Below are 12,907 nucleotides of genomic sequence, written 5' to 3' on the forward strand. Positions count from 1 at the left end.
GCAGAATCTCTTTGACAAGCTCACAGACATGGCCCTTGAATTCACGGGGAACCCTGTGGCCAGATGGACCAAGAGGGAGATAAACAGCAGGCTGCCCAATACCATTATTGGGTGTCTTCCATTTCCTAATGATCTCAACATGGCCCCGCTGGAGAATGGAGCACTTTCTGACTTCCAGCCAGGGACTGGACTGGCCCTCAGCTAGTAAGTACCAGCACAAGCTGCTCCAGTTCCTGTGCAGGCTCCTTTTTTATCATTTTACTTTCTAAGTCATTGTTGTGGACATGCAAGCAGCCAGTTACAATACAGCATCAGACAGTGAGTTAGGGACACAATATGGTGACAGGTTGCTGCTGCAGGCCTCACTACTCCCCTTCAGCATTTGTCTAGATTGCTGCTTGTGCATTTTTCTTTACCCCACTGTGTGTCATTTTGTCACCAGTGAACGTAGCGAGTGATCGTATACAGATTGAGCGCCTTTAGAGATTCCCCATCCTCCTCAGTATGGACTGCTGTATTAGATTCAGTGAGAGCTTCCGTAAGATTAACTGGATTCGCTGCCATTCATAAGCAGTTCTTTACAGTTTTTAAAAAGAGATTGATTTATCTGATGTAAACGGTGCTCACACAGCAATTCCTTTCATTTAAACTCGTGTTTGCCAAAGATTTAGTTACAGGAAATAAACATGCAGATTTTCTACAGCTGCAATGATCAATAAATGGGGCGTATGGAGTGGCTCTTTAAGGAGGCTGGTGCCATATTAGAAGGGAGCGAGCTGCCCTCGCAGTTCGTGTATATGCTCTGCTGTGCAGAGTGGCTCTGAGGAAGGCCCAGGTGCAGGCACATGGAGCGGGCTGGAGAGGGACCCGGGAACATGTTACACAGCGACTCAGAGAGGGTCGGAGCAGGTTTACACAGTGAGAGAGGGTCGGAGACATTTACAGTGAGATAGGGTCGGAGCAGGTTTACAGTGAGAGAGGGTCGGAGCAGGTTTACACAGTGAGAGAGGGTCGGAGCAGGTTTACACAGTGAGAGAGGGTCGGAGCAGGTTTACAGTGAGAGAGGGTCGGAGCAGGTTTACAGTGAGAGAGGGTCGGAGCAGGATTACAGTGAGAGAGGGTCGGCGCAGGTTTACAGTGAGAGAGGGTCGGAGCAGGTTTACAGTGAGAGAGGGTCGGCGCAGGTTTACAGTGAGAGAGGGTCGGAGACATTTACAGTGGGAGAGGGTCGGAGCAGGTTTACAGTGAGAGAGAGTCGGAGCAGGTTTACAGTGAGAGAGGGTCGGAGCAGGTTTACAGTGAGAGAGGGTCGGCGCAGGTTTACAGTGAGAGAGGGTCGGAGCAGGTTTACAGTGAGAGAGGGTCGGAGCAGGTTTACAGTGAGAGAGGGTCGGAGCAGGTTTACAGTGAGAGAGGGTCGGAGCAGGTTACAGTGAGAGAGGGTCGGAGCAGGTTACAGTGAGAGAGGGTCGGAGCAGGTTTACAGTGAGAGAGGGTCGGAGCAGGTTTACAGTGAGAGAGGGTCGGCGCAGGTTTACAGTGAGAGAGGGTCGGCGCAGGTTTACAGTGAGAGAGGGTCGGAGCAGGTTTACAGTGAGAGAGGGTCGGAGCAGGTTACAGTGAGAGAGGGTCGGAGCAGGTTTACAGTGAGAGAGGGTCGGAGCAGGTTTACAGTGAGAGAGGGTCGGAGCAGGTTTACAGTGAGAGAGGGTCGGAGCAGGTTTACAGTGAGAGAGGGTCGGAGCAGGTTACAGTGAGAGAGGGTCGGAGCAGGTTACAGTGAGAGAGGGTTGGAGCAGGTTACAGTGAGAGAGGGTCGGAGCAGGTTTACAGTGAGAGAGGGTCGGAGCAGGTTTACAGTGAGAGAGGGTCGGAGCAGGTTCACAGTGAGAGAGGGTCGGAGCAGGTTCACAGTGAGAGAGGGTCGGAGCAGGTTTACAGTGAGAGAGGGTCGGAGCAGGTTTACAGTGAGAGAGGGTCGGAGCAGGTTTACAGTGAGAGAGGGTCGGAGCAGGTTTACAGTGAGAGAGGGTCGGAGCAGGTTTACAGTGAGAGAGGGTCGGAGCAGGTTTACAGTGAGAGAGGGTCGGAGCAGGTTTACAGTGAGAGAGGGTCGGAGCAGGTTTACAGTGAGAGAGGGTCGGAGCAGGTTTACAGTGAGAGAGGGTTGGAGCAGGTTCACAGTGAGAGAGGGTCGGAGCAGGTTTACAGTGAGAGAGGGTCGGAGCAGGTTTACAGTGAGAGAGGGTCGGAGCAGGTTTACAGTGAGAGAGGGTCGGAGCAGGTTCACAGTGAGAGAGGGTCGGAGCAGGTTTACAGTGAGAGAGGGTCGGAGCAGGTTTACAGTGAGAGAGGGTCGGAGCAGGTTTACAGTGAGAGAGGGTCGGAGCAGGTTTACAGTGAGAGAGGGTTGGAGCAGGTTCACAGTGAGAGAGGGTCGGAGCAGGTTTACAGTGAGAGAGGGTCGGAGCAGGTTTACAGTGAGAGAGGGTCGGAGCAGGTTTACAGTGAGAGAGGGTCGGAGCAGGTTCACAGTGAGAGAGGGTCGGAGCAGGTTTACAGTGAGAGAGGGTCGGAGCAGGTTTACAGTGAGAGAGGGTCGGAGCAGGTTTACAGTGAGAGAGGGTCGGAGCAGGTTGCAGTGAGAGAGGGTCGGAGCAGGTTTACAGTGAGAGAGGGTCGGAGCAGGTTTACAGTGAGAGAGGGTCGGAGCAGGTTTACAGTGAGAGAGGGTTGAGAGCAGGTTTACAGTGAGAGAGAGTCGGAGCAGGTTTACAGTGAGAGAGGGTCGGAGCAGGTTTACAGTGAGAGAGGGTCGGAGCAGGTTTACAGTGAGAGAGGGTCGGAGCAGGTTTACAGTGAGAGGGGGTCGGAGCAGGTTTACAGTGAGAGAGGGTCGGAGCAGCTTTACAGTGAGAGAGGGTTGAGAGCAGGTTTACAGTGAGAGAGAGTCGGAGCAGGTTTACAGTGAGAGAGGGTCGGAGCAGGTTTACAGTGAGAGAGGGTCGGAGCAGGTTTACAGTGAGAGAGGGCCGGAGCAGGTTTACAGTGAGAGAGGGTCGGAGCAGGTTTACAGTGAGAGAGGGTCGGAGCAGGTTTACAGTGAGAGAGGGTCGGAGCAGGTTCGCAGTGAGAGAGGTTCGGAGCAGATTTGCAGTGAGAGAGGGTCGGAGCAGGTTTACAGTGAGAGAGGGTCGGAGCAGGTTTACAGAGAGAGGGTCGGAGCAGGTTAACAGTGAGAGAGGGTCGGAGCAGGTTTACAGTGAGAGAGGGTCGGAGCAGGCTTACAGTGAGAGTGGGTCGGAGCAGGTTTACAGTGAGAGAGGGTTGAGAGCAGGTTTACAGAGAGAGGGTCGGAGCAGGTTTACAGTGAGAGAGGGTCGGAGCAGGTTTACAGTGAGAGAGGGTCGGAGCAGGTTTACAGTGAGAGAGGGTCGGAGCAGGTTTACAGTGAGAGAGGGTTGAGAGCAGGTTTACAGAGAGAGGGTCGGAGCAGGTTTACAGTGAGAGAGGGTCGGAGCAGGTTTACAGTGAGAGAGGGTCGGAGCAGGTTTACAGTGAGAGAGGGTCGGAGCAGGTTTACAGTGAGAGAGGGTCGGAGCAGGATTACAGTGAGAGAGGGTCGGAGCAGGTTTACAGTGAGAGAGGGTCGGAGCAGGTTTACAGTGAGAGAGGGTCGGAGCAGGTTTACAGTGAGAGAGAGTCGGAGCAGGTTTACAGTGAGAGAGGGTCGGAGCAGGTTTACAGTGAGAGAGGGTCGGAGCAGGCTTACAGTGAGAGTGGGTCGGAGCAGGTTTACAGTGAGAGAGAGTCGGAGCAGGTTTACAGTGAGAGAGGGTCGGAGCAGGTTTACAGTGAGAGAGGGTCGGAGCAGGTTTACAGTGAGAGAGGGTCGGAGCAGGTTTACAGTGAGAGAGGGTCGGAGCAGGTTTACAGTGAGAGAGGGTCGGAGCAGGTTTACAGTGAGAGAGGGTCGGAGCAGGTTTACAGTGAGAGAGGGTCGGAGCAGGTTACAGTGAGAGAGGGTCGGAGCAGGTTTACAGTGAGAGAGGGTCGGAGCAGGTTTACAGTGAGAGAGGGTCGGAGCAGGTTTACAGTGAGAGAGGGTCGGAGCAGGTTTACAGTGAGAGAGGGTCGGAGCAGGTTTACAGTGAGAGAGGGTCGGAGCAGGTTTACAGTGAGAGAGGGTCGGAGCAGGTTTACAGTGAGAGAGGGTCGGAGCAGGTTTACAGTGAGAGAGGGTCGGAGACGTTTACAGTGAGAGAGGGTCGGAGACGTTTACAGTGGGAGAGGGTCGGAGCAGGTTTACAGTGAGAGAGGGTCGGAGCAGGTTTACAGTGAGAGAGGGTCGGAGACGTTTACAGTGAGAGAGGGTCGGAGACGTTTACAGTGAGAGAGGGTTGAGAGCAGGTTTAATATTCTTCACAATCCAGGGCCCCCACTCGTCACCATCCCCAGCTGGATATTGTGCCGGTTTAGATATTGGGCGGTCACAGGAGTGAGCTTCGCTGTCCTGCCTTCCATGGTCAAATAGCCCAACAGTACTCACACATTTTTTAAAAGGATGTTTCGAATGATGCAGCACAGAAGGAGGCCATTCGGCCCATCGTGCCCGTGTCGGCTCTTTGGTGGGGCTGTCTAACTCGTCCCACTCCCCCCGCTCTTTCCCCATAGCCCTGTGAACGTTTTCGCTTCAAATATTTATCCAATTCCCTTTTTAAACTTACTATTTGATGAGGTGTCTGCAGGCTCCGGGGGTGCCTGTGGGTTTCAAAAGAGAAACGAAGGGGTAAAATAAACTCGAGACAAAGCAGACAGTAACTTGGAGCGTGTTGGTGCTGATCACACTGTGATATCGAGAGCCGGTTTTTAAAGTGTAGCAGGTACAATGTGCGGGGACATGTAACGGCAGGGTGCAGGGTCTAACGATGTAGAGGAGCATTTATTACACTGGGGCCTGGGATGTGCAGAGTTATGAAGCATGAATGTATCATTATGTGAGGAGGCGTGCCTGGGGTTCTACAAACATACAGCCCATTGGATCGAGCTGTGTAATGGCATCACTACACATTCTCTAACGTCCCTTCACGTTGATCTGTGTCAGTGTGGGGAGGTGTGGGGGGCAAATGCTCTCTTGTGTTGTGTGACAGTTGTTGGAGGAGGTTTAGTGTCGAAGGGCTTCAGGGTAAACAGCTGCCTGCACCTGCTCTCCCTGGGAAACCAGGTCCTTCTTGCTCAAGAGGAGTGTGGCAATGTACTTTCCAAACCCCTGCTTTGGAAGTGGATGTACAGGCAGGTGGGCCGTTTCCTCAGCTGTAGGTCACACCCCTGGATCAAGAAGTGTTTGGTCGGGGAGTTAAAGGAATAAACCACCTCCACCCTGCTGTCAATCCCCCCTTGGCCGAGGTACCGTGAAGCAGCCACTCCAGTGACCTGTAACAGACTGCTGACCAGATACCTGGAACCGAGCAAAATGGAGGGAGGAGAAACCCAGCAACTCCGGTTTCCCCTGTTGTCTGTAAATGCTAACTTTTACTTTCTTTCTCTTTCTGATTCTCCAATAGTGAGGACTGTTATTAATTATTATTTTCCCCATTCCTCTTCAGCCTTCAATCTTCATCTGTGCAGGCCACGGAGAGCCACTTGTTGAATCCTGTCCCTTTCACTATCACTGCAGTAATGTGACTATCGATCACTCACTCAAAGTTTCCAATTTGTACCATCAACCAGTTGCTCCAGCAAAGAGCCGGCACAGACACAATGGGCCGAATGGCCTCCTCCTGTGCTGTATGACCATGTGATGGGAGGTGTGTGAGCAGCATGCTGCATGAGCCATTGTCAGTGATGGAAGGCTTGAAATCCCAGCTAAGGGTCCCACTTAAAGAAGGCCGGCTTTGAAGGTTTTGTCCCAATTGTAAACAGTTGCTAGGCATGCATTAACTTAATTCCAGAATGCAACACTAAGGTTCTTTGGACTCAATGCGTTGGCAGGAGCTGTTAACATTGCTGAGGGTTGAGGAACAACTAGTCTTTAGTTGGTGTGATTTGCAGTATGCAGCAGGAGTGTCAAACCAGCGACAGTACTGGGCAAGAAATGTCTATTTTTAACCGGCAAACATTACAACTCATCGGCTACTCAGCGGATCTTGTAGAGACAGGACATCCCATCCCATGACTGTGACTCAAGGCGCTAATAACGCAAGCTTGTTACCACGATTGGAGTGAGTGCAGAGCCTGAGTTTCTCTGAACTTGTCAGGCTGGTGATGTTTGATTCCATTGGGCGAGCCGAACCTTCACCTTGTCGTTTAGTTGGGAGAAAGAAAGAAAGACTTACATTTATATAGCGTCTTTCATGACCTCAAGACGTCCCAAAGCGCTTTACAGCCAATTAAGTACTATTGTAATGTAGGAAACACTGCAGCCATTGCATACAGAAAGCTCCCACAAACAGCAATGTGATAATCACCAGATAATCTGTTTTAGTGATGTTGATTGAGGGACAAATATTGGCCAGGACACTGGGGATAACTCCCCTGCTCTTCTTCGAAATAGTGCCATGGAATCTTTTACGTCCACCTGAGACGGTTTAACGTCTCATCCAAAAGACGGCACCTCACACAATGCAGCGCTCCCGCAGCACTGCACTGGAGTGTCAGGCTAGATTTTTGTGCTCAAGACACTGGACTTGAACCCACAACCTCCTGACTCAGAGGCGAGAGTGCTGCCCACTGAACCATGACTGACATGGGAGGTGAATTAGAGAGTTTAGTGAGCAGTTTGCCATTCACTCATCCCCTCCTTGATGCAAACAAAGTCAAAGTTGCAACATTCGGCGTCAGCTCAAGAGAGGCTAGCACCGCACTGCCCCCCGGGGTAGACGCAGGGCCCCTAAGCACAGGAGTGACTGATGCACAGCGCAGTTTATGATCCCAATGGTACAGCAGTAGATTCCAGGTCAGTTGTCCCTGTGTAGAGCAGTTGGCAATTTCTAGGGCTGAACATTTCACACAGTCGGGTGGCATTCCTCCAGACACTCTCAAAGTGGAAGCATTTACCTGCTTAAAATAAACAGGTTTACATTGGCATTAAGAGGAATGTAGGACAGACACGGTGAGCATTCCTCTGCTGAAGCTGGCAACTTTTATTTCTGTCCTGCGAAGCAGTGTGTTGGACGGACCTGGGCAGCCCAAGCACCAGGCCGCAGGCTGAGCTGGCCTGTTACTTTATCATTTAGTCGTTGTTTTCTGTGATCTGCGACAGATTGGTTTTGACGTCAAATTAAGGTTTGTTCCTTCCAGCCAGAACGATTCCTTTGTAAGGCCTGGCTAACGGACAGAGGCAAGACCTTAGGGTCGAGATTGGAGGTCTCTTGACTTGGCTACAGGCAGTTCAGGAGTCTCGCCACTCCATTCTGCTGCTTAGACATGCTGGTAGCAGGCTGCTCATGTCCCCTGTTCAGTTTATACAGCTCGTTCCCAGCATGCTAATGATTATTTTCACCTCTCCTTCCTACATCTCAAATAGTTTTCATGATACACTGACTTCATCTTCCCTTTTATTCTTTTCTTCCTTTAGGCCTTCTTTGCTTCATTTTAGTTCTCTTGCTTTTGCCCTCCCAGAGTATATGTTAGCCAAAATAGCCTGTACCCTCCGACATCCTGGTCTAACTGCGCCACCTATTGGTAAAGCAGGAATTAGCCTGCATATATGAGGGTAGGTCAGGTCAAAAGTCATGTAGGGCAGAACACATTAGGTCATTCTATTTGACATGCTATCTCCCCAGATAATGAACCGTATGGGCCAGAAAATGGAATATCGCATTTTCGATCGTTCAGCTGAGAAGGAGCCCTTCCCTCGGGTGCTGGCGGTAAGACGTGCACTGAGAAAATATATCACGCACTATGTGTATTTAAATGGTGTTCTGTTGTACGATTGGCACCAATCGATCACCGTAGGCCACCTTAACTCCAGCGTAGTTCTTGAGCTGGTGTGCACGTTTTGTGTCCTGTTACTAACCCTTGATTGGCATTGGTACGTTCCTGCACCACACACACTGCTTTGGGACGGGTTTTGTGTAGCTGGAGTGTGTGGTAGGGTTAATGCCAGGGCTCTCGTCAATTGAACCTTTTCCACCCATTTCCCTGCTCACATCCTCTCCTCTCTCAACTCTGGTCAACTGTGCATTTCACTCCCCACACCCCGCCCCCGTCCCACCCTCCACACCCATTCCACTGAAGGCCGTGCTGGAGCCTTCAGACATCATGCTCTACACTCCAGAATTCCCTTCATACACTCCTTGCTACCTCTCTTCCACTTCCAAAATCCTGGAACTCCTCCCCCCCACTTAACAGCACTGTGGGAGCACCTTCACCACACGGACTGCAGCAGTTCAAGGCGGCGGCTCACCACCACCTTCTCGAGGGCAACTGGGGATGGGCAATAAATGCTGGCCTTGCCAGCGAGGCCCACATCCCGGCCAATTAATTAATTTTTTTAAAAGCCTCCTTAAAATCTACCTCTTTGACCAGATCTTCAGTCTCCGTCATTAAATCTTCTCCTAATTCCTCCCCGCCTCGTGAAGCGCCCGTGGGATATTTCAATACGTTACAATGATTGATTTTTTTTTTTAAGTGTAAATTGTTGATTGCAAATTGGTTAACTTTTGTGTAAACTCAGGGGTTTGGTAATGGGAGGGGGTTTAGGGGAGGTTTAACCTGGCATCTCTCTGATAGTTGGTGAGCCATTTGCTTCCTGCCACAGATCCCGTCACGTTACCCCCACCCCCCCCGTGATAAGATGCCAGGTTGGGTGAGGGAAGCAGTCCGTTGTGGGCAGGTGGAGCTTGTATATATGATGGCACCAGCAAGCCTGGAAAATGTTGTGGAACCCCCCTGGGTGTGCAGGCGATCACTGAATGCTCTGGGGATTATCGCCGTGGGGGTACGTTGCCCGAGTATTTGTCCAGGGCAGTGTTTGCTTCTCTGCAAATGGCTCTTGATCACAGCTATAAACAAAGTCACATTTGTAAGAATTGTACAGTAATTGCACCTGTGAAAGACCAAGTGCACTGGCCTCACTGCAGTACCTCACCCAGTCTAGATAATGAGATGTCAGCAGGATATTTGACTGTGATGGGCATCACAGTTAATCCCAATCCTGAATTGACTTCTGCTTCCCACTCCCCGCCCGACACACACACACACACACACTAGCAGGAACCCTGCCTCATTTTCCCCTTGCTAACCCCGAGGTGGCTGCTGTATTGCTGGCGGCCGGTGTTGAGATCACCAACTTGGCACAGACTGAAAACCGAAGATCTTTCAGCAAAGTTGCTGCAATGAGCAGCCACGGCTAGGACCTGTACCTGCCTGAAAACTCCTCGATGAAGCTGGGCCCTGCAGGGATGAGTACTAAAGCACTGCTTATCATGCAACTAAAGCACTGCGTTACGCTGGAGTACAGACACCCAACCCCGCAATGTGGGGTTCGGCACTGTGATTCCACCACATTTCTAATCTCAGCCATGTCCTGAATGGAGACCAGACCCAACCTCAGCACTTGTATACCACCTCATTACACCTCGCCAAAAGATTTCAGAGTGCTTCACACACAGTGAATGACTTTGAAGTGTAGAGACAATAGTTATGTAGACAGACAGTGTGCTGAAGTCCAGGAGTAGTGCTTGAACTCACAACCTTCCGACTTCGGGAGTGGGTCAGTATCCTGCCTTCTTTGGCTGTGAAAGGTAGACTGCGTGAGGGAGAGAGAAACGGAGAAAGGGGAGAATATTAATCCCGTTAGAGAAGGGAGTCTCGCCTGCAAGTACTGAAACCAGGCGAGTGGTTGAGGGATGTGACACCTTCATAACACAGTGCTGACAATTTAATCTATCTGGATGCCGACCCCATTGCTTAAACCCTGCCACTCTTTTCATGACATTTATTTCATGCCACCCACTCTCTCAGCATCTTGCGCGCAGTTTTGTGTGAAATTCCCAATCTAGAGATGGATCTACCATAGACCCAGCGATAGGGGCCTGTCCCCCATATTTTTTTGGCATGGGTTATATCCCCCTTTTCTCCCTACTCCAAATCCTGTAATACCCCTCATGTTTACCCTCACCCCCTCCCCTCTGTCTGCCCCCACCTTCTTTGTTGGTAGTTGAACCTCGAGGATGACCAACTTGGAAGGCCCCCTTGCCTTGTGATACATTCTGGCCGACCATGGTCTCTGGACTTTCCTTGATCCCCTTATAGGGGTCAAGGGGGAGAATTTCCCAACGTTTTCCCTGAAATTGGTTACTTTTTTTTTCACCTCTCTCTGTCCCCCTCCCCAAGAGTTAGCAGGCGTGGAGGACAGTGCCCGAGCTCAATGGACAGGCTAAGCATTGATGTTCTCTACTCACCATTTACATATGTCTGTAGGTGCACCGATCCATTCAGTTCCGTTTGGGTTGATTGATTAGCTTTCGCTGGCTTCTTCAACAAGATCCGACCGAGAAACTTAACTCACTTTTTTTTTATATTACAGGAAGAGTTGCAGATTTTATAAATGTGTTAGTTTAGACACCCGTGGTAACACTGGGCACTTGCACTAGGGGGGGAAAAGACACACTTTTTAACCAGCACTCCTTAATATTGAGCTCCCACTGCCCCAGTGACACACCTGACCACACCGGTACTTGACCATGGTGTTATATACAACACTAAATACTCTCTTCAGGACAGGCCAAAATTTGGACAAGCAGAATCCTGAATTCTACCACTGGGTGATTACCACAGTACAAATAGGCACTTAAAAATTTCATTCGCCTGCTGTTATATTGTTAAAATCACAGTGACATTTTAAAAATTATTTTAGTATGTGTTCAGGAGGAAGACAAGTACTGCACGTGTCCTGAAATGTTACGTGGTCCGATGGAAGGCTCAGGATGCAGCGTCTGGTGTCGGGCAGACAGTCGCTCATTAGCATCGGCATGAAGACAAGCTGTAGTGAAGGTCAGGTCAACATAAAGTATGCAGCTGTTCCACACAAGGAGATGATCAACACGCCTCACTGTAACACTCCCTGATATACCCCACACCCCTCACTGTAATACCCTGATAGAGCCCACACCCCTCACTGTAACACCCTGATAGACCCCACACCCCTCACTGTAACACCCTGATAGAGCCCACACCCCTCACTGTAACACTCCCTGATATACCCCACACCCCTCACTGTAACACCCTGATAGAGCCCACACCCCTCACTGTAACACTCTGATATACCCCACACCCCTCACTGTAACACCCTGATATACCCCACACCCCTCACTGTAACACCCTGATAGAGCCCACACCCCTCACTGTAACACCCTGATAGAGCCCACACCCCTCACTGTAACACTCCCTGATATACCCCACACCCCTCACTGTAACACTCCCTGATATACCCCACACCCCTCACTGTAACACTGATAGACCCCACACCCCTCACTGTAACAATCTCTGATATACCCCACACCCCTCACTGTAACACTCTGATAGACCCTGCACCTTTCACTGTAACACTCCGATATACCCCACACCCCTCACTGTAACACTCCGATATACCCCACACCCCTCACTGTAACACTCCGATATACCCCACACCCCTCACTGTAACACTCTCTGATATACCCCACACCCCTCACTGTAAAACTCCGATATACCCCACACCCGTCACTGTAACACTCTGATATACCCCTCACTGTAACACTCTGATAGACCCCACACCCCTCACTGTAACACTCTGATAAACCCCACACCCCTCACTGTAACACCAATATACCCCACACCCCTCACTGTAACACTCCCTGATATACCCCACACCCATCACTGTGACACTCTCTGATATACCCCACACCCCTCACTGTAACACTCTGATAGACTCCTCACCGTAACACTCTGATTATACCCCACACCCCTCACTGTAACACTGATATACCCCACACCCCTCACTGTAACACTCTGATATACCCCACACCCCTCACTGTAACACTCTGATATATCCCACACCCCTCACTGTAACAATCTCTGATATACCCCACACCCCTCACTGTAACACTCTGATATACCACACACACCTCACTGTAACACTCCAATATACCCCACACCCCTCACTGTAACACTCTCTGATATACCCCTCACTGTAAAACTCCGATATACCCCACACCCGTCACTGTAACACTCTGATAGACTCCTCACCGTAACACTCTGATTATACCCCACACCCCTCACTGTAACACTGATATACCCCACACCCCCACTGTAACACCCTGATATACCCCACACCCCTCACTGTAACACTCTGATAGACCCCTCACCCCTCACTAACACTGATAGACCCCATACCCTCACTGTAACACCCTGATATACCCCACACCCCTCACGGTAGCACTCTGATATACCCCACACCCCTCACTGTAACACTCTGATATACCCCACACCTCTCACTGTAACACTCTGATATACCCCACACCTCTCACTGTAACACTCTCTGATATACCCCACACCCCTCACTGTAACACTCTGATATACCCCACACCACTCACTGTAGCACTCTGATATACCCCACACCTCTCACTGTAACACTGTGATAGACCCCTCACCCCTCACTGTAAAACTCTGATATACCCCACACCCTCACTCTAACACTCTGATATACCCCACACCCCTCACTGTAACACTCTGATATACCCCACACCCCTCACTGTAACACTCTCTGATATACCCCACACCCCTCACTGTAACTCTGTTCGAAAATTGGGGACTCAAAATCCAAATCTAGATTTTTCGAAGGCTGATATTTGTTTCATGGAGTCCCAGAACTTCAATGACTTTGTAGCATTTGTGGATTTTAAGAGTCATTGATAAGTTTCATAGG

The 12,907-nt window shown here is 50.5% G+C and overlaps 1 protein-coding gene across 6 annotated transcripts in view; it reads left to right on the forward strand.

The window, feature by feature from the left end:
• Positions 1–12,907, forward strand: part of LOC147100558 (kazrin-like) — a 701,207-nt gene that overhangs the window by 571,769 nt on the left and 116,531 nt on the right. For 4 of the 6 annotated variants that reach the window (XM_085966930.1, XM_085966931.1, XM_085966933.1 and 1 more), the window contains one exon: positions 7,785–7,868. The exons of the other annotated variants lie outside the window; for them this stretch is intronic. In XM_085966930.1, coding sequence (XP_085823056.1) covers positions 7,785–7,868 — 84 coding nt within the window. The remainder of the gene's footprint in view (positions 1–7,784; positions 7,869–12,907) is intronic. 6 annotated transcript variants of the gene reach the window in all.

The sequence above is a fragment of the Somniosus microcephalus genome, chromosome 25 (assembly GCF_052327205.1).
Source record: "Somniosus microcephalus isolate GS21.2 chromosome 25, FLI_Smic_1.0, whole genome shotgun sequence".
In the NCBI taxonomy this organism is placed as follows: domain Eukaryota; kingdom Metazoa; phylum Chordata; class Chondrichthyes; order Squaliformes; family Somniosidae; genus Somniosus; species Somniosus microcephalus.